The 18,950-nt window shown below is 37.1% G+C and overlaps 1 protein-coding gene across 3 annotated transcripts in view; it reads left to right on the top strand.

The window, feature by feature from the left end:
- The window catches only part of LOC145537073 (plastin-3-like), a 37,760-nt gene extending 21,149 nt beyond the window's left edge, over window positions 1-16,611 (top strand). For all 3 annotated transcript variants that reach the window (XM_081567590.1, XM_081567591.1, XM_081567588.1), the window contains 8 exons: window positions 5,891-5,986; window positions 9,593-9,788; window positions 11,362-11,440; window positions 12,168-12,282; window positions 12,470-12,603; window positions 13,446-13,569; window positions 13,792-13,916; window positions 15,380-16,611. In XM_081567590.1, coding sequence (XP_081423716.1) covers window positions 5,891-5,986; window positions 9,593-9,788; window positions 11,362-11,440; window positions 12,168-12,282; window positions 12,470-12,603; window positions 13,446-13,569; window positions 13,792-13,916; window positions 15,380-15,512 — 1,002 coding nt within the window. In that variant the 3' untranslated portion in view covers window positions 15,513-16,611. The remainder of the gene's footprint in view (window positions 1-5,890; window positions 5,987-9,592; window positions 9,789-11,361; window positions 11,441-12,167; window positions 12,283-12,469; window positions 12,604-13,445; window positions 13,570-13,791; window positions 13,917-15,379) is intronic.
- The last annotated feature ends 2,339 nt before the right edge of the window (window positions 16,612-18,950 follow it).

The raw sequence follows: 18,950 nt of genomic DNA, 5'->3' as shown, positions 1-18,950 counted from the left end.
AAGTCCATTCTCTGTATCTATGTCTCCATTCCTTCCCTGTAAATAGGTTCATCAGTGTCATTTTTCTAGATTCCATATATATGTATTAATCTACTATATTTGTTTCTCTCTTTCTGACTGACTTCACTCTCTTTAACAGGCTCTAGGTTCATCCATCTCACTAGAACTGACTCAAATTCGTTCTTTTTTATGGCTGAGTAATATTCCATGGTGTATATATACCACATCTTCTTTATCCATTCATCTGTTGATGAACATGTAGGTTGCTCCCATGTCATGGCTGTTGTAAATACTGCTGCTATGAATGTTCGGCTTCCCTCGTAGCTCAGTCGGTAGAGTCTGACTGCAATGCAGGAGACCTAGGTTCAGTCACTGGGTTGGGACGATCCCCTGGAGAAGGAAATGGCAACCCACTCCAGTATTCTTGTCTGGAGAATCCCATGGATAGAGGAGCCTGGCAGGATACCGTCTATGCAGTCGCAAGAGTCAGACACAACTGAGTGACTAAGCACACGTGAATATTGGGGTACATGGATCCTTTTCAGGGTATATGCCCAGTAGTGAGGTTGCTGGGTCATATGGTATTTATTCCTGGTTTTTTAAGGAATCTCCATACTGTTCTCCATAATGGCTGTATCAGTTTACATTCCACCAACAGTATAGGAGGGTTTGCTTTTCTTTACATCCTTTCCAGCATTTATTGTTTGTAGAATTTTTGATGATGGCTATTCTGAATGGTGTGAGGTGATAGCTCATTGTAGTTTTGATTTGAATTTCTCTAAGGATTAATGATGTTGAGCATCTTTTCATGTGTTTCTTGGCCATCTGTATGTCTTCTTTGGAGAAATGTCTGTTTAGGTCTTTTGCCCATTTTTTGAATGCGCTGTTTGTTTTCCTAATATTGAGCTATATGAGCTACTTATATATTCTGGAGATTAATCCTTTGTCAGTTGTTTCATTTGCAATTATTTTCTCCCTTTCTGAGGGTTATCTTTTAATCGTGTTTATTGTTTCCTTTGCTGTGCAAAAGCTTTTAAGTTTAATTAGGTCTATTAGGTTTTTTTTTGTTTTTATTTTCATTACTCTAGGAGGTGGGTCACAGAGGATCTTGCTGTGATTTATATCAAGGAGCATGCTGCCTATGTTTTCTTCTAAGCTTTATAGTTTCTGACCTGATATTTAAGTCTTTAATCCATTTTGAGTTTATTTTTGTGTATGGTGTTAGGAAGTGTTCTAGTTTCATTCTTTTGTAGCTGTCCTGTTTCCCCAGCACTACCTATTGAAGAGGCTGTCTTTTCTCCGTTGTATATTGTTGCCTCTTTTGTCAAAGATAAGGTACCCATAGGTGTGTGTAAGCTTATCTCTGGACTTTCTATCTTGTTCCATTGGTCTATGTTTCTGTTTTTGTGCCAGTACCATACTGTCTTGATGACTGTAGATCTGTAGTATAGTCTGAAGTCAGGAATGTTGATTCCTGCAGCTCTGATTTTCTTTGTCAAGATTGCTTTGGCTTTTCAGGGTCTTTTGTGTTTCCATTAAAGTTGTAACTTATTTTGAAAAAAAAAAGTTGCAACTTATTTTGGTTCTATTTCTGTGAAAAATATTATTGGTAGTTTGATAGGGATTACATTGAATCTGTAGATTGCTTTGAGTAGTATAGTCATTTTCACAATATTTCTCCCAATCCAAGAACATGGTATATTTCTCCATCTGTTTGTGTCATATTTGATTTGTTTCATCAGTGTCTCACAGTTTTCTGCATACAGGTCTTTTGTCCCTTTAGGTAGGTTTATTCCTAGGTATTTTATTCTTTTTGTTGCAATGGTGAATGGAATTGTTTCCTTAACATCCCTTTCTGATTTGTCATTGTTAGTGTATAGGAATGCAAGGGATTTCTCTGTATTAATTTTATATCCTACAACTATACCATATTCATTGATTAATTCTGGTAATTTTCTGGTGGAATCTTTATGGTTTTCTATGTTATCATGTCATCTGCAAATAGAGTTTTACTTCTTGTTTTCCAATCTGGATTCCTTTTGTTTCTTTTTCTTTCTTCTCTGATTGCCATGGCTAGGACTTCCAAATCTAGATTGAATAATAGTGGCAAGAGTGGGCACCATTGTCTTGTTCCTAATCTTAGAAGAAATGCTTTCAGTTTTTCGCTATTGAGAATAATGCTTGCTGTGGGTTTGTCGTATATGGCCTTTATTATGTTGAGGTAGGTTCCTTCTGTGCCTACTTTTTGGAGTGTTTTTATCATGAATGGGTATTATATTTTGTCAAAAGCTTTCTCTGCATCTATTTATATGATCGTATGACTTTTATCTTTCAGTTTATTGATATGGTCAATCACATTGATTGATTTGCATATGTTGAAGAATCCTTGCATCCCTGGGATAAATCACCCTTGCTTATGGTGTATGATCCATTAATGTGCTGTTGGATTCTGGTTGCTAAAATTTTGTTGAGGATTTTTGCATCTATATTCATCAATGATATTAGCCTGTAATTTTCTTTTTTGGTGGTATCTTTGTCTGGTTTTGCTCTCAAGGTGATGGTGGCCTCATAGAATGAGTTTGGGAGTTCTCCTTCCTCTGCAATTTTCTGGAAGAATTTGAGCATGATAGGTGTTAGCTCTTCTTTAAACTTTTGGTAGAATTCACCTGTGAAGCCATCTGGCCCTGGGCCTTTGTTTGCTGAAAGATTTTTAAATCACAGTTTCAATGTTGGTGCTTGTGATTGGTCCGTTTGTGATTTCTAATTCTTCCTGTTTCAGTTTTGGAAGGTTGTACTTTTCTAAGAACTTATCCATTTCCAGGTTGTTCATTTTATTGGCATATGGTTGCTCACAGTAGTCTTTTATGATCCTTTGTATTTCTGCGTTCTGTAGTAACTTCTTTTTTGTTTCTAGTTTTATTGATTTGAGTCTTCTCCCTTTTTTCCTTGACGAGTCTGGCTAGTGGGTTGTCAATTTTATATTCTCAAAGAACCAGCTTTTAGTTTTATTGATCTTTGCTATTGTTTCCTTCATGTATTTTTCATTTATATCTTTACGATTTCTGTCCTTCTACTAACTTCAGGGGTTTTTTTTTTTTTGTTCTTCTTTTTCTATTTGCTTTGGCATAAAGTCTGGTTGTTTATGATGTTTTTCTCATTTCTTGAGGTAGGCTCGTATTGCTATAAACTTCCCTCTTTTGCTGCGTCCCATAGGTTTTGGGTTGTCATGTTTTCATTGTCATTTATTTCTAGGTATTTTTAATTTCCTTTTTGATGCCTTCAGTACCTGTTGGTTATTTAGAAGCAGGTTGTTTAGCTTCCATGTGTTTGTGTTTTTTTTTTTTTTCCTGTAATTCATATCTAGTCTCATAGCATTGTGGTTCAGAGAAAATGCTTGATACAATTTCAGTTTTCTTAAATTTCCTGATGATTGTGATTGAAGATGTGATCTGTCCTGGAGAGTGTTCCGTGTACACTTGAGAAAAAAGTGTATTCTGCTGTTTTGGAAAGGGAATCTTATTTTTAAATGAATATTGTAAAAAATTCTCCTTTGATATTTTTTTAAAAAAATATTCTGCTTTTAATAGTTTTAAAAAGCAGAGGATTTCTGGGTAATGTGAAAAGGAAGTTCCAATTTATGTTCACATTCAAATTTTCACCTAAAGCCCCTTTTTGGGGTAGTAAGTTACAGACTCTTTGGGGTTTACTCTTCACCTGTCTTTCTCAAGTGCATAGGGAGAAGGCACATACAAATTATTTCTGCACCCTTAGTAGATAGTTGTAAGTGAAAGCACTTTCACAACTGTAATGCCCTACTCCTTAGGAGATAACCTCTGTGCCACTAATGTAAGATCTGGGTTTGCGTTCCATGAATTTCTCTGCAGTGGCTTTCACTCTCACCTGATTCTCCCCATTCTTAGAATAATTTCTGACAAGTGTATCAAACGTACATAGTTGGCTCATTGAAGATACAGCTTTCTAGGCCTCTCCCAGAGCTCTGTACTTAGCAGGTCAGAGCTTACATCTGGCCATCTCCATATTCAGCAACTTCCCTGGGGGATTAGGGTGTACACAATCCATAGGAGTTACCATGAGAAACATTCCTTTATAATCTGTTTGGACTGTCAAGGCCCAGTAATAGAAAACTACCAAAGCTGGGAAGGTGATCTTCAGATGTAACATTGATCTCAGGTGGCCTCGGCCTATAGCAGCTTGAGGCAGGGATTCTGTTCCCAGCCAGAGATTGAGGTCAGGCTACAGCCGTGAGAGAACTGAATCTTAGCCACTAGACCACGAGGGACCAGTGGGACCAAGGCCCTGGCCCATCAGCTGTGTAGAAATGAATTTCCACATAGAGACTGAGACAAGTAAAACAAGTGTTTATTAGGAGGAAAACGTATATGTGAATAGACTCACATGGGTGGGCTCAGAGAGACAGTTGCACCCTCGTGGTGGTTGAAGTCACTTTCATGGAGCATTTCTTCTGGGTTTCCCTTTGCCAGTCATCTTGCTTTGTCTGGTTCTGAGTCCGTGTTTGGTTTATCTCAGGATCCTCCCATGTGTGCATGTGTATCTCTTAGCCAAGATGGATTCTAGTGAAGAGGCCTATGGGTAGGTTGACATCACTTACTATGAGCTTGAGACAGGAGATACATGGGTCCAGACTGAAGAGTTTCTCCCCTGTGGACAGAAATTCTATAATAGAAGAAACTCCATAAAAACTGGATGATGGAGGAGGCTGGGCCTTGCCCAGATAAGAAATAAAAGACCATATATTCCTCATTCTTGAAGTCAAGGATACCTTTCTGACTACACAGGCACAGGAAGGCTCAATGGAGGTCAAAAGGAAGGGGGCAACACCTCAATTTCTGGCTGGGAACCAAAGCCCTGCTTCAAGGCACTGTGGACTGAGGCTACCCAAAATCACCGTGATGCTACCTCTTCTATCTCTTATCTGGACAGGGCCCAGCCTGCTCCATCATCCAGCTTTTATGGAGTTTCTGCTATTACTATTATGGAGTTTCTGTCCACAGGGAGAAACTTCAGCCTGGGGCCCATGTATGTCCTGCCTCAACATGATAAAGAAACTTCACTCCAGTTCCTGTCCTCTGGTATTCCAGAGAGGCAGAATTGTACTTGACATGTGTGTTGGAGACCCTCATTAAATGTTTACACTAATATAGTGGTTTTCAGGTTTTGTTCTGTGTAGCATCCACACAGCCTGAATTCACCCAGCCCACATCCCATATGAGCAATACCATTTTGTTTTAGGTATTGGTATTCCAAGTAAAAGTGTTCCAGTGTTGAAAGAGGTCAAGGGCTTAAAACAAAGAGAAGCTCATTTGGTTAAATATATTCAGATGATTAAGGGTTTACTGTTATTTCACCACCTCAAGTAGAAATCATTTAAAAATTTTTGTCATTTCAATTTATAATTTAATGCATTGTTAACACAACTAATCTCTTCTCCATAGGTTATGGTATATACATATTATGCTTTGTAATGATATAACCTGTTTATTTTCTCTTTCCCTATGCTTCCTGGATTTCTCCTATCCTACTTGTTTCTCGTGCTTGTTTTATCTGTCAAGCTTATTGACTTCAGTAACTCAGTGAAGGTACAGAACTAGTTATATGTTTTCTAGCATTATTATATTGATGATTTCAATAAATTGTAAAGTCATGACAAAATCCAGTTCATCCATATTCAAGGCAGACATAAGGCCAGATAGGTGGACTTTTCTGGGAAAAGGAACTGTTAAATAAGAAGATAGAGATTTGTGTCACATTCTTACAAAATCCAATGCAAATATCCTTCCACACATGGGACAATAGGATACATTCATTCTTTGTAAATGTGATCTCACTGACATTTGCAATTCATTTTTAGGATTCCAAAGCCTATTTTCATCTTCTCAATCAAATCGCACCAAAAGGACAAAAGGAAGGTGAACCACGGATAGATATTAACATGTCGGGTTTCAATGTAAGTATAGATGTTCTTGTGAATTCTACAAGCTTACAAAATTGTCAATTTCTTATAGATAACAAGAATGCTTATAATTGCATGTTGTGATGTTGGCAGTTTTAAGTATTATCTTAAATTTTATTACTGTAGATGTAATTTATAGACAGAAAGACCAGCTTTGATTTATATTAATAGTTTATTGGTGAGTTCTGTAGTTATGGTGTTGTTGGTTTTTATGGATGGCATAAAATATTCAGAGTAAGTGTGGGGAAATAAGCACTAGAGGCTAACCTTTTCTGAGTGTTTGGATTATAATCACAATGATAGATTTAATGAAAACATATTCTTATGTTGAGAGTAATGTGAATGTGTTTACAAACTCCTGATCTCTCAAATCCAATTTGGTGAATTACTGTCACAGACCATGTTCCCTTGTTACATCACTTATTTGCTCAATGACCTTGGACAAGTTCCTTTGTTCATACATGAAGTAACAAGTTGGCCTAGACTATTGAGTCTCAACTTTCTAGGATCCTGTTGTTCTTTGTATTCATTAGATATGGAATGGATTCTACTGATTTTTAAAAAATGCACATTTCTAGCATATTTCATATCCACTTCAGGATTGAGTGGATTACACTTGCTAAACATTTTATGCAGCCCTTATCAGAACTGAATTTGTCACTGACTTGTAGTACTTACATTTCTGTCTGTTTTTAAATCTGAAATTCTTCAGTTCAGGTCCCTCTTGGCACAAATGAGGGGCCCTCCTGTGCATGAAGGAAGCTATCTGGGATGGCTAGCCAGGTGATCTTATGCCTGGGTAGATAACACCAGTGTACTGATTCTGATTATGATACAGCTCTTCTCTAGTCACTTCTCCCTGGTTGATCTTAAAGCACTCCCTTCGCTGTCTCTGTCCTCCTCAGAATCCTTTAAGGATTCCCCGTTGACTTAAGAGTTCAATCTGAAATGTTCTGCTGTGCACGTGAAGCCCTGCTACACCATCTTGCTCCATTTCTTCTAGCCAGGGCAATTTCCTACTGCTCTGTCCACACATTCATTTTACTGTTGAGCCTTTCATCATGCTTTTCCTTTGTTTTTCAGTGTCCTTTATCTTTGTCAGTCTTATACCTTCTTTAGGGATATGTATCTCCATCATAACATCCAGTTTCCTCATGATCCTTTGTGATTCCTCTCTGCCTCCATACTCCACCATCCCAGGCAACCACTGATTTGCTTTCTTTCAATGTAGTTTGAATTTTTGAGAATTTTATGGAATCATATAATAGGTGCCCTTTTTTTAATCAAGCTTCTTTCAGCGTTATTATTTTGAGATTCATCTGTGTTGTTACATAAATCAGAAATTCATTCCTTTTTATTGCTGAATAATATTTCAGTGAATGGATATGCTATAATTTGTTATCCATTCACCCCAATGAACATTTGGATTGTTTCAAGTTTGAGGCTATTACAAATACAGCTGCTCTGAACATTCATATACAAGTCTTTGTGTGAGTTTATGCATTCATTTATCTTTGGTAAATACCTAGGAGTAGAATGGCTGGGTAATGGTATATGTGCGTTTAACTTTTCTAAGCAGCCGCCAAGTTGTTTTCCAAAATGGTTGTACCATTGCACATTGCTACCAGTAGCACATGAAAGTTCCAGTTCATCCACATGCTCACTGACACTTTAATGTGGTTAGTTTAAACATTAAGAATTTTGGCAGTGGTAGAGGTGTCTCATTGTGATTTTAATTTGCATTTCCCTAATGGCTAATGATGTTGAACATCTTTTCATGTAGTTATTTGCTGTCTATACATCTTTGTTTAAACACTTTACCCATTTTAATTGCATTGTTTGTTTTCTTATCAAGTTTTGAGTGTTTTATATATTTTGGATATAAGTCCTTGATTGGATATGTGATTTGCAGATACTTAGTCCCAGTGGTTTTCCAAGAACAGGCATTGTTTAATTTGAACAAAGTCAGATTTAGTCATTTTTTTTCTTTGACAAATCATGCTTTTGATGTTGTATCTAAGAAATTTTAGCCTAACACAAGGTCACAAACATTTCTTATGTCTCCTCTTAGAGGGTTTATAGTTGGGGTTTTATATCTAGTTTTTTATTTATAGTTTTGGGTTTATACATTTACATGTGTGTGTGTATTGAAGGTTAATTTTGAATATGATGTGAGGTATGGGCTGAAGTTCTTTTTGGCATATATATATATATTTATTTGATTGTCTTTTGTTTCATTATTCTGTATCTTAATTTTTTAAAATTGTTGCTATTTCAACGTTTCCTTCTACTCCAATATCATCAATGCTTTTTGTTTAAGAATGCCGAGATGATAAAAAATATGAGATTTAAAAATAAAGATAGTAAATAGCATGAACCAGAAGTATTAAAGTAACAGAAAATAGAATAGGCTCTATGAGATGAACTCACTAGGCTCATGGAGAATCCCAAAGGCTGAATCCCAGTCAACTGCTCATCTGCTGGTGGTTACTGATTGCTCTGCAATGGTAACAGTGAAGGGTAACACAGTAAATACCCATTCTTCTGGAGACCTAGATGATCGAGGCCCCTCACTGGAGATGAAAAAAGTAAAGATAGCATCACCCATTAAAGACAGAGTTAAGACTCAAATTATAGAATCTGAACTGTGTTGGTTTGTAAGTAACATTCCTCAAATTTCCTTTATCTCTTATTTCCCCCTTATTATAAAAATCCCTTCTTACCTGACACTCTTTTCCAGAAGACATACATTTACCCTGGGGCATACTGGGGTGGCCACATCTATAGTAACTGCCAAGAGAAGTCTAGAGGGGGCAGATCACTGGAAACGAATAATCCAAAAGCAATTGTTCCTCCTGCAGCTCCAGTTTTTTTTTACTTTTATTGTTGGGAGGTGGGGATGGTGAGCACTTGGGAAACTATCTTTAATTTGGTATGAAATTATCAGATCTGTAACTTATACTCCTCACCAAACTGTATGTTAGTCAAGAAATCAGCATGCATCTTTCCAAAAGGAAAGAAGTTGGGGTTGAGGGGGTGGGGGGGACAAAACAGAGAAGAAGTTAGGAGTCCTAGGAATTAGCTGAAAGTAAGTATTTTACACAGAAATAGACAACTTTGCTTCCTGGATGGAAAAGTAAAATCAAAAACTAGTTTAAGAGAAAGATGATAATTTGAAATATGTAATTTAAACCTCAAAATTATTGGAGCCTGGTATCCTTGATTATTATTGTAAAAAATTTCTTCATAATTCCTTCATCTTTTTCAGCCTTACACCCTCTTTAGGGCCTAAATTTAAAATCTGAACAAGTTTCACTTTTTTTCTTAATGAATTTTGGCATGAGAGAAGTAATTTCAGTTGAGTGAAATGTATCCTGTCCTTAGATTCGTGATCTGGTGCCATCTAGGGTATTTTCAAGGTACTGCATATCCAGCACAGGCAACTTTTTTTTTTTTTTTTTGCATTCAAAACAGTAATATAAGTACCATGTGTTGGCTAAGAAAAAATAGAATTGTATACCCAGCTTATCATTGTAGGGCAAAGTTTCTATATTTTTAGTATGGCCTTTTTTAAAAAAAAGTCTTATTTTACTTCAACAGGAAACAGATGATTTGAAGAGGGCTGAGAGTATGCTTCAACAAGCAGACAAATTAGGTTGCAGAAAGTTTGTTACCCCAGCTGATGTTGTCAGTGGGAACCCCAAACTGAACTTAGCCTTTGTGGCTAACCTGTTTAATAAATACCCAGCACTCACTAAGCCAGAGAACCAAGATATTGATTGGACTCTATTAGAAGGTAATAGAGTATACAGGTTTAGTATACAGGTTTCTTAAATTATATTTGGGGCTACACAGTAGAAATACATAGGCCACGATGATTTCATAATCTTGATTTAATAAGTTTCCTTATCTACTTTCCTTTAGCAACTGTCTACTATAAGTAGTCCCAAGGGCTGAGTAAAAAGTGGCAACTGATAGAAAGGGATGATACAAGGGAACTTTTATTTTAATTTACTTATTTTTGGCTGCTCTGGGTCTTTGTTGCTGCGTGTCGGCTTTCTCTAGTTGCTGCACCCGGGGGCTACTCTTTGTTTTGGTGCTCAGACTTCTCATTGGGGTGGCTTCTCTTGTTGAGGAGCGTAGGTTCAGTAGTTGGGCTTCGTTGCCCCATGGCATAGGGGATCTTCCTGAACCAGGGATCGAACCTGTGTCCCCTGCTTTGGCAGGAGGACTTTTATCCACTGTACCACCAAGGAAGTCTGGGAACTTTTAAAGTAAGCTAGCCTAGGATCACTTAGTATAAGGCCACTTAGTAAACCAATGTTTTATTTTAATATTTTGTATTTAGGTCACTTATTTTTAAACCTCCCTCCAAAAAAATGCACGTGTGCATAAAATTTGACCTATGTAAATCTGCAGTATTTGATTCATTCTTGCATAGTCAGACTAACTGAAACTGCTCTCATTTCCTTTCACCTTTAACCTACTCAAAAAATAATAATAATGCATGTAAATATTCATTTAATTTGGGAAAGGCAGAGTATACCTTTGCCAGATTATATATGCATGAAGTATAGTACTTAAAAATTAACAAATGTAATTAGTAGCTCATTGCATATCCACTAGCATTATTATGAAATCAGATGGTAAAGAATCTGCCTGCAGTGCAGGAGACCTGGGATCAATCCCTGGGTTGGGAAGATCCCCTGGAGAAGGGAATGGCTGCCCACTCCAGTGTTCTTGCCTAAGAAATCCGTGGACAGAGGATTCTGGAAGGCTACAGTCCATGGGATCACAAAGAGCTGGACACAACTTAGCGACTAATACTTCAAACTCTCAATTAGCAGCTCATTGCATATATACTAGGATTACTGTAAAATCTTTAAATTTTATGCTTTTGAAGTTTCAAATAATTTGTTGCTCTAATATAGGCACGTAAAAAAAAGTACATATATGTAACTTAGTATCAGTATTTTTAAATGGGTAGAGAGAAGATGTAAATTAATGTGAGTATAGAGGTTTGTATGACCATGGTAAATTTTTCTAATAAAAACTAAACCAATAATATCAGTTACTTTAGAAGTATGGGGATTTGGGGAGATACTGGAGAAGGATGAGATAGGGAAGAGAGTATAAAAAGTTCATATACCTCTTAGCTGGTTATAATAAGGTTATATTTTTACTTTTAAAAGAAAGTCATCCAATTTAAAAAACAAGAGAGTATGTATTTAGAGAGACTGCTTAGAGATTCATATTGGAGAAAACCTTTAGATCTGAAAAAAAAATAATCATCTAATTGTGGGTTGATGTTATATGCACATATGCAAGGTGTTTAATGATTATATAAACACTGTGAATATTTTTAATAGGAGAAACTCGCGAAGAAAGAACCTTTCGTAACTGGATGAACTCTCTTGGTGTTAATCCCCATGTAAACCATCTCTATGCGTAAGCCTTCCAATGCTCTTGTAAAGTTTTGAACATCATGAATGGATGCTGCATAAATAATTATAGCTCTAAACCTTTTCTAAATGTTAGTTTGTAGCCATTACTTTATTGGAAAATGTGGTGACTTCCGTTATCATTTCCCAAATACACAAAAGCCCAGATTATTTCTTTACATGGTCATTAAGTGAAAAAATGTATAAATATCTTTCTAACACCCTAGGGAACAGAGACTTTATATTTTGAAACGGAGACCAGAGAGCACATTAAGTAGACCATCCATGATGCCTTGAGGTCTTTGTGTTCACTGTTCTCTCAGCCTGGAATGTTCTTTTCCACATCAAATGCTTTATTCCCTTGCTATATTCAAGCCGCTGATTCAGATCCTAACCACCACCTACCACTCCCTAACTCCTAACCTCTTTCTTTTTGTTTTTCATAGCAATTAAATACATTCCCCTAACCCATTTATCCATATACTTGTTTATTCTCTTTCTTTCTCTGACTCTAAAGGCCTGGAATTTTTCTCCTATGAGCCCAGCTTCTAGAACAGTTCTTTGCAAACAATAAGCTCTCAATAACTATTTTTAAGTGAATTGGATGGTGTTAGCTCCATTTTTAGCACAGATTAATAAAATACATGAGTCTTTTGACAGTGTAGTGTCCTTGTTTTTAAGGAAACAGGCTCTGCTCTCTGAAAACACTGATCAAACTCTTTTTAAATCATCAGTGACCTGCAAGATGCCCTGGTAATCTTACAGCTATATGAACGAATTAAAGTTCCTGTTGACTGGAGTAAGGTGAATAAACCTCCATACCCGAAACTTGGAGCCAACATGAAAAAGGTAGCTAATTAAGTTGCTGCACATATTTGTTACGGACTGTTTTTATTCTCAATTTGTTTCTTTTGTTTGGGAAACTCTTTGACTCTGAGCTTCTTGAGGACAGAAACTGTGTCTTACTTTGTGCGCACCTGCATATAAAGATTAAACAAGTGAAAATCTTTAATCATTTGCTTTTGTTTGTTTGCAGCTAGAAAACTGCAACTATGCTGTTGAATTAGGGAAGCATCCTGCCAAATTCTCCCTGGTTGGCATTGGAGGGCAAGACCTGAATGATGGAAATCAAACCCTGACTTTAGCTTTGGTCTGGCAGCTGATGAGAAGGTATAGTATACAATTTTAACTGCTCAAGTTCACTATCATACAGGTCTGTGATCTAGTCTTTACTATTTCTAAGGAAACGTATCAATGACTACACCTTTGAAATTTTTATGTTTAGACTCCGAAGTGAGTTTAAGTAATGAGTATATGTTGGATGGTCAATGGGAAATGCCTTCTCGATAGTGAGGCAACAGAATTGTGAATATTTCCCTTTTTTATAATCTGCCTGACACAGACCTGAGCCTCATTTAGAGTTGGTGAATAAAAACAGCAAAAATTATGAACATGTATACATTTGAGAAAGAAGATCTCTTAACTGTAATGCTAAAAAGCAATTCATTATAACTGGGTACCAGCCAAAGCACAGCTTACTTTAAGTCGTTACCAGGGGTTGGCCTAGTACACAGTGAGCCTGCAGTAAGTAGACTGGTGGACTTACTCAGTAGAGCGCTGAAAATCTTCCCACCAGCAGTGCAAAAGGCAGCTCAATGGCAAGCCACTACTGCCTGAAATTTTTTTTTTCATATAGTGTGAATGTCTTCTCGTGAAATCTTTCCTTTAATCTCTCAAACCTAAGGAAAAGAAATGAAAGATAAAGCATTCTAATAATTGTATTTTTTTTCTAATAAACTAGGACAGAAACTGTTCTGCTGCTTTTTTAAAATTAATTTCTATTGGTGTTTAGTTGCTTTACAATGTTGTGTTAGTTTCTGCTATACAGCAAAGTGAATCAGCTATATGTTTAAATATATCCCGTCTTTTTCAGCACAGAGCATTGAGTCGAGTTCCCTATCCTATGCAGTAGCTTCTCATTAGTTACCTATTTCTTCTGCTGCTTCATTTAGATATACCCTCAATGTCCTGGAAGATCTCGGTGATGGTCAGAAAGCTAATGACGACATCATTGTAAGCTGGGTGAACAGAACATTGAATGAAGCTGGAAAATCAACCTCCATTCAGAGTTTTAAGGTAAGAATTCCATGTTTGACTATTAAACGTTATGTTTGCTATAAAAAGTATCTATAGTTTGGAAAGCTAGCCTTTGGATTCTTTGTGAGTGAGATCATTGTGGGGCTAACGACATGATTCTTTTCTAATTCACTAGACTTTGTTTTTGACAGCGTTATATAAGTGATCATGCATTAATTTGTACACATGGAAATTCTCAAATGTATTGTCCTTTTACTCTAGGATAAGACGATCAGCTCTAGTTTGGCAGTTGTGGATTTAATTGACGCCATCCAGCCAGGCTGTATAAACTATGACCTTGTTAAGAGTGGCACTCTGACAGAAGATGACAAGCACAATAATGCCAAGTAAGGGATGCTGCCTAATATCCTCATAAGGGCATAGACATTGTAGGCAGGCAGATCTGCATTATCATTCAGGTTCTGCCACTCAAGAATGGTGTCAGCTGGGGGAAGCATCTTCTAGCCTCAGATTCCTCATCCATAAAATGGGAGCAATAATACTTACCTTGGAGATTTTGAAATGAGTAAAATACGTTAAGAGCCTAACATTGCTGCACCTGACCTAATAGGTAGGTGCTCAGTCAGCCATTGGTTTGTAGGTTATAGAAATAATGTATGTGTTAAAGCAACTTAGCTGCAAACTTAGAACAGAAGAAAAATGGGCTAAGGATAACCATGCCTTTGATAGGGTTTTCTTTTGTTGCACTCTTTTCAAACGTTTTTAAAACTTACTGTGCATAGCCCACCTTACTACATACACTGAGTTTATCTTGGTCCCTTAAGTGGGCAGGATGCTAAACCCTCAGCTGAAACCGTGCCTTGAAAGTTCCCTGCATTTTGACAACATGCAGAAGGTCCTTCCCACCTGCCTCTTCCCTTCTTCTCCAAAGATCTAGACTGTGATCTGGTTTCATGGGCAACCCATGAAAGCTCTCCTAGTATACACTGAAAATCAGCTCCCAACAGGGCTTCACAAGATAGCTAAGAAGCATTACTGTAAAACTTCATTTTGGCATCACATACTGCATCACATCATTTCTTCCCTCCTTGAAAAAAATATTTGCAGCATAATATGATAAAGATTTATAGAGAACTCCTCAAAGTTCTTTTTCCAGAAACTTGATCATATTTAAAGATTCCTGTTATAGAACACCTAGAAATGCCTTGTGTATTAATTGAGGGGTGCTCCTGCAAATTTCCTCGGCTGGACATGTCAGTTCTTAACTCCTTTCCTTTTTCTACCCTTTTCATTCCTTGCTTCAGCCACACTGGCATGTACCATACAGACTGTCTCTCCTCCCTTGGATATTTCGAAGTATTCACTGCATCTATGAAATTGTATTTTGCATCTGGCACAGTTTTCCATTCTGTGTCTCTAAGATCTCGTGATAGCCACTGTTATCTTATTACATGCTCAATGAGAATATCAATATCTGAGTAATTATATATACATATTTTCAACATCTGGGTATATATACATATATGTATATACACACACACACACATATTCTAGAAAAGTGTTTTTTCGTATCAGTGCTCCTAAATTGTTCTCATTTTACATTGTAGAAAAGGAGTGAATAAATATCATCAGCCCCAAATAGTAGAGCTTAAAAATCTGGTATCACTTATGAGTGACCTCAAAAAATAAAAGAGAAGACAATGAAAAATAAAGTCATTCTGATCTGAACTCTCACTGTAGAAGTTTTGCATCCTAGACAGTTGAGTATATAAGAGGAAATAGATGCCTCATGTCAGTGCCCATGACTGACCAGAATTGCACTTCAATTTTTGTTTCCTCCAAAAAATAGGTACGCAGTGTCGATGGCTAGAAGACTTGGAACCAGGGTGTACGCTCTCCCAGAAGACCTTGTGGAAGTAAAGCCCAAGATGGTCATGACTGTGTTTGCATGCTTGATGGGCAGGGGTATGAAGAGAGTGTAAAATAACCAATTTGAATAAAAAACAACCTTGCTCCCAGGTGCATGATTAGCAGTACAGCAATTTCTGGCCGAAGTGCTCATGGCTTAAGAAACTATTGGTTATTGAAAGGACTTTTTAGTTTTCACAAGACTAAGCTCATCATGGGAGCCCTCAGGTGAAAGAGTTTTAGTAGCAACAACTCCTCTTTCCCATAGTCAAGGTGGATTTGTCAGGCCCACCTGAAATGTGCCCGTAGTCAAATCATTTACTCGCTCCTCATAGATCGCTGCCCTTGACATTTTCCATTGCTGTACGTATTTCTATGTATCTGTTTTCCTCTTAGAATGTCCACCTCGTGGGACTTGCTTAGATGATTGAATATGAATATTATTGATATTAGGCAATAATTTGCTTTCCATCCAGTATGCTAGTTCTTATTCAAGAACTGTGGTCAGAGGGTATTTGTATATGAGTATCCTTTGCTTATCTTTCTAGTACTGAAAATTGACAGAAGTAACTGGCTGTGCAGAATGTAATAGAAGCTTTTCATATTCTTTTATTCTTAAAATCAGTATCTTTTTACAGTATTCTGTCTACATGATCCTTTTTTGTACATTTAAGAATATTTTGATTACGTTAAATAAGACTGCTGATTTTGCTACTTTTTTAAGGGGTCTTCAAGTAAGTAAAAAACATAGAGGGAAATGTACCTTGAATTTCCATCTTCCCTCCCACACTAAAGCTGTAAACACTTGACATATTTTGTCCTGAAACATTGGTTCAATATATGCTTATTTGTTTTAAAACATGTACCATCAAACTCTCTCTTTAGATTTAAAATGCTGTTGAATATGACACTTTTGAGGAGAGAGTGGGCTCAGAATTTAGGAAGGATATGGTAGGCCAAGTATGCTAAGTGTATATTAAATTTTCTAATTTTACACCTAAGATAAGGAGATGTGGTCACTAAAATATAAACATATATGTAGGACTTAATGTACTCTAATGTACTCTTGCTTTGTCAAGCTGTTTGCTATAGTTTTTAAGATCATAATGTTACTCTAACTCTAATGTAATCTGGTAGCGATTATTAGTTCAAATAAAGGCATTTACATAATTAGTCTCTTCGTGCCTCTGTCCCTTCTTAGTATGCCTATAATGTTTGCCAGTTTTTTTTCTCCAATATTCTAACTCATTTTCTGGTGTACTTTATAATATGATGTTTGTTAAATTTATGCTTTTGGAGCTGAATTACACAGATGGACAGATTAAGGTTATAATCCTCAATGAGGTAAGATGGTTTTCTCCAACTTACCAAAATTTCTTAGTCCATTTTCTCCCTTTTTCTTTCTTTTCATGTCATTCAATCTTTTCAGTGTTCAGTAATGACACGATATGTGTTTGCATGCGTGCTAAGTCACTTCAGTCTTGTTGGACTCTTTGTGACCCTATGGACTGTATCCCGCCAGGCTCCTCTGTCCATGGGATTCTCCAGGCAAGAATACTGGAGTGGGTTGTCATTCCCTTCTCCAGGGGATCTTTCCAACACAGGGCTAGAACCTGCATCTCCTGCAACTCCTGCATTGCAGGCGATTCTTTACTGCTGAGCCACCAGGGACGCCTGTTCTATGGTATACAGAAGGTCAAAACAATGGGGATCCAAACAACCAGGGAGGAGAGGTGGCTTATGACAGGTTTTCTTAGCCTCATCACTATTGACATTTTGGGCTGGATAATTCTTTGTTGGAGGTGGGAGGGAGCTGTCCTGTGCATTATTGCAGAGCATTTAGCTGTGTCCCTGGCCTCTATCCACTAGATGTCAGTAGCATACCCCCAGTGTGTAGACCAAATATGTCTCCAGAACCAGTCAAATGTTCCAAGGTGGGGGCAAAATCATCTCTAGTTGACAAAATGTTGTTTATGGTACCGTTTTAACGTTTTGTGTGAATCAGTAATATGAAATGCAATCCTTTAAGGAACTACATGGTGATACTATAAAATAGTTTTTATTTACAGCCTAAGAATAAGAAAGACCTTTCTTAATATGATATAAACCCCAGAGCTATAAAAGAAAGATAAATGTGACAATTCTACTTTTGCAATAAATGAGTAAGCAAAGTCACAATATAGATGACTGAGAAAAAATGTTTGGTCCCATTGTCTTAGTCCATTCAGGCTGCTGTAACAAAGTATCATAGACTGCGTGATTTATAAATACCAAATTTATTTCTCACAGTTAGGCAGTCTGGAAGTCCCAGATCAAGGCACTGGAAGGTTTGCTGTGTGGTGAGAGCACACCTCCTAGTTCACAGATGGCTGTCTTTTAGCTGTAACCTCACATTGTGATAGGGACAAGGAGCTCTGGAGTCTCTTTAATAAGGGCACTAACCCCACTCATGACTTCACCTTTATAACTTAATGTCCCACCTCCTAATACCGTCACACTGGGAGATTGTGTTTCAACATGCAAATTTTGGAGGAGCCTGAAACATTTAGTCTATAGTACCCGTATGATGGATTTTCTTAATATAAGGATAAAAGACCAGTCTCTGCAAATATATACCAGGGTAACTGATAAGACAGGACAGTTATCCCTTATGACCTGTCTTCTACTTTGTATTTCCCATGCTTATCTACATATGTTTCCTTCCAGGTACAAAAGTTCTCTGTAAGTAATGCCTTGAAGTGGCTTTGAAGCAAGATATTAATAAAAAAGACTTATTCCATCTTGCCCTTTATTCAAAACAGGAGCTAGTTTCTTGGGTGGTTCACTGTACAGAGCCCACCATCTGTAGGAATGCACCTTTGGTTACTTAAGTGTTCACATGAGACAGTTGGCCTGAACACACCATTCTTCTTTCCTCCAAATAAAGGGCTAAAATCACTAATATATTAAGAAATCTAACAAATCTGTAAAAGAGAAAGTTCCATTAGAAAAATGGGCAAAGGAGATCAATATCCAATTCAAAGCCTATAATCAAACAAAGAACATTAAAAGGGAATGCTGATTCTCAAAAAGTAACGAGGGTTATGTAGTTTCAACCAACAAAGAGCTGCCTTTTTTAGTAGACTTTATTTTTAGAGCAATTTTAGGTTCACAGCAAAATTGAGTAAAATGTACAAAGATTTTCCACATACCTCCAGCCCACACACATGCATGAGCCTCCCTCACTAACAACATCCCCCACCAGAGTGGTACATTTGTTATAGTTGATGAACCTACATGGACACATCCATAATCACCTAAAGTCCATAGTTTACCTTGGATATTCTGTGGATTTTGACAAACGTGTAATGACATGAATCTACCTTTATAGTATAATATATAGGATTTTCACTGCCCTAGAATCTTCTGTTCTCTGCCTTGCCATCCCTCCCTATTCCCTAACCCCTGGAAACCACTGATCTTTTTACGATCTCCATAGTTTTGCCTTTTCCAGAATGTCAGAATCATACAGT

The sequence above is a fragment of the Giraffa tippelskirchi genome, chromosome X, assembly GCF_054371585.1.
Source record: "Giraffa tippelskirchi isolate mGirTip1 chromosome X, T2T-mGirTip1v1.2.pri, whole genome shotgun sequence".
Classification (NCBI taxonomy): domain Eukaryota; kingdom Metazoa; phylum Chordata; class Mammalia; order Artiodactyla; family Giraffidae; genus Giraffa; species Giraffa tippelskirchi.
The sequence above is the reverse complement of the archived record's forward strand: the minus strand, read 5'-3'. Positions and strand labels throughout refer to the sequence as shown.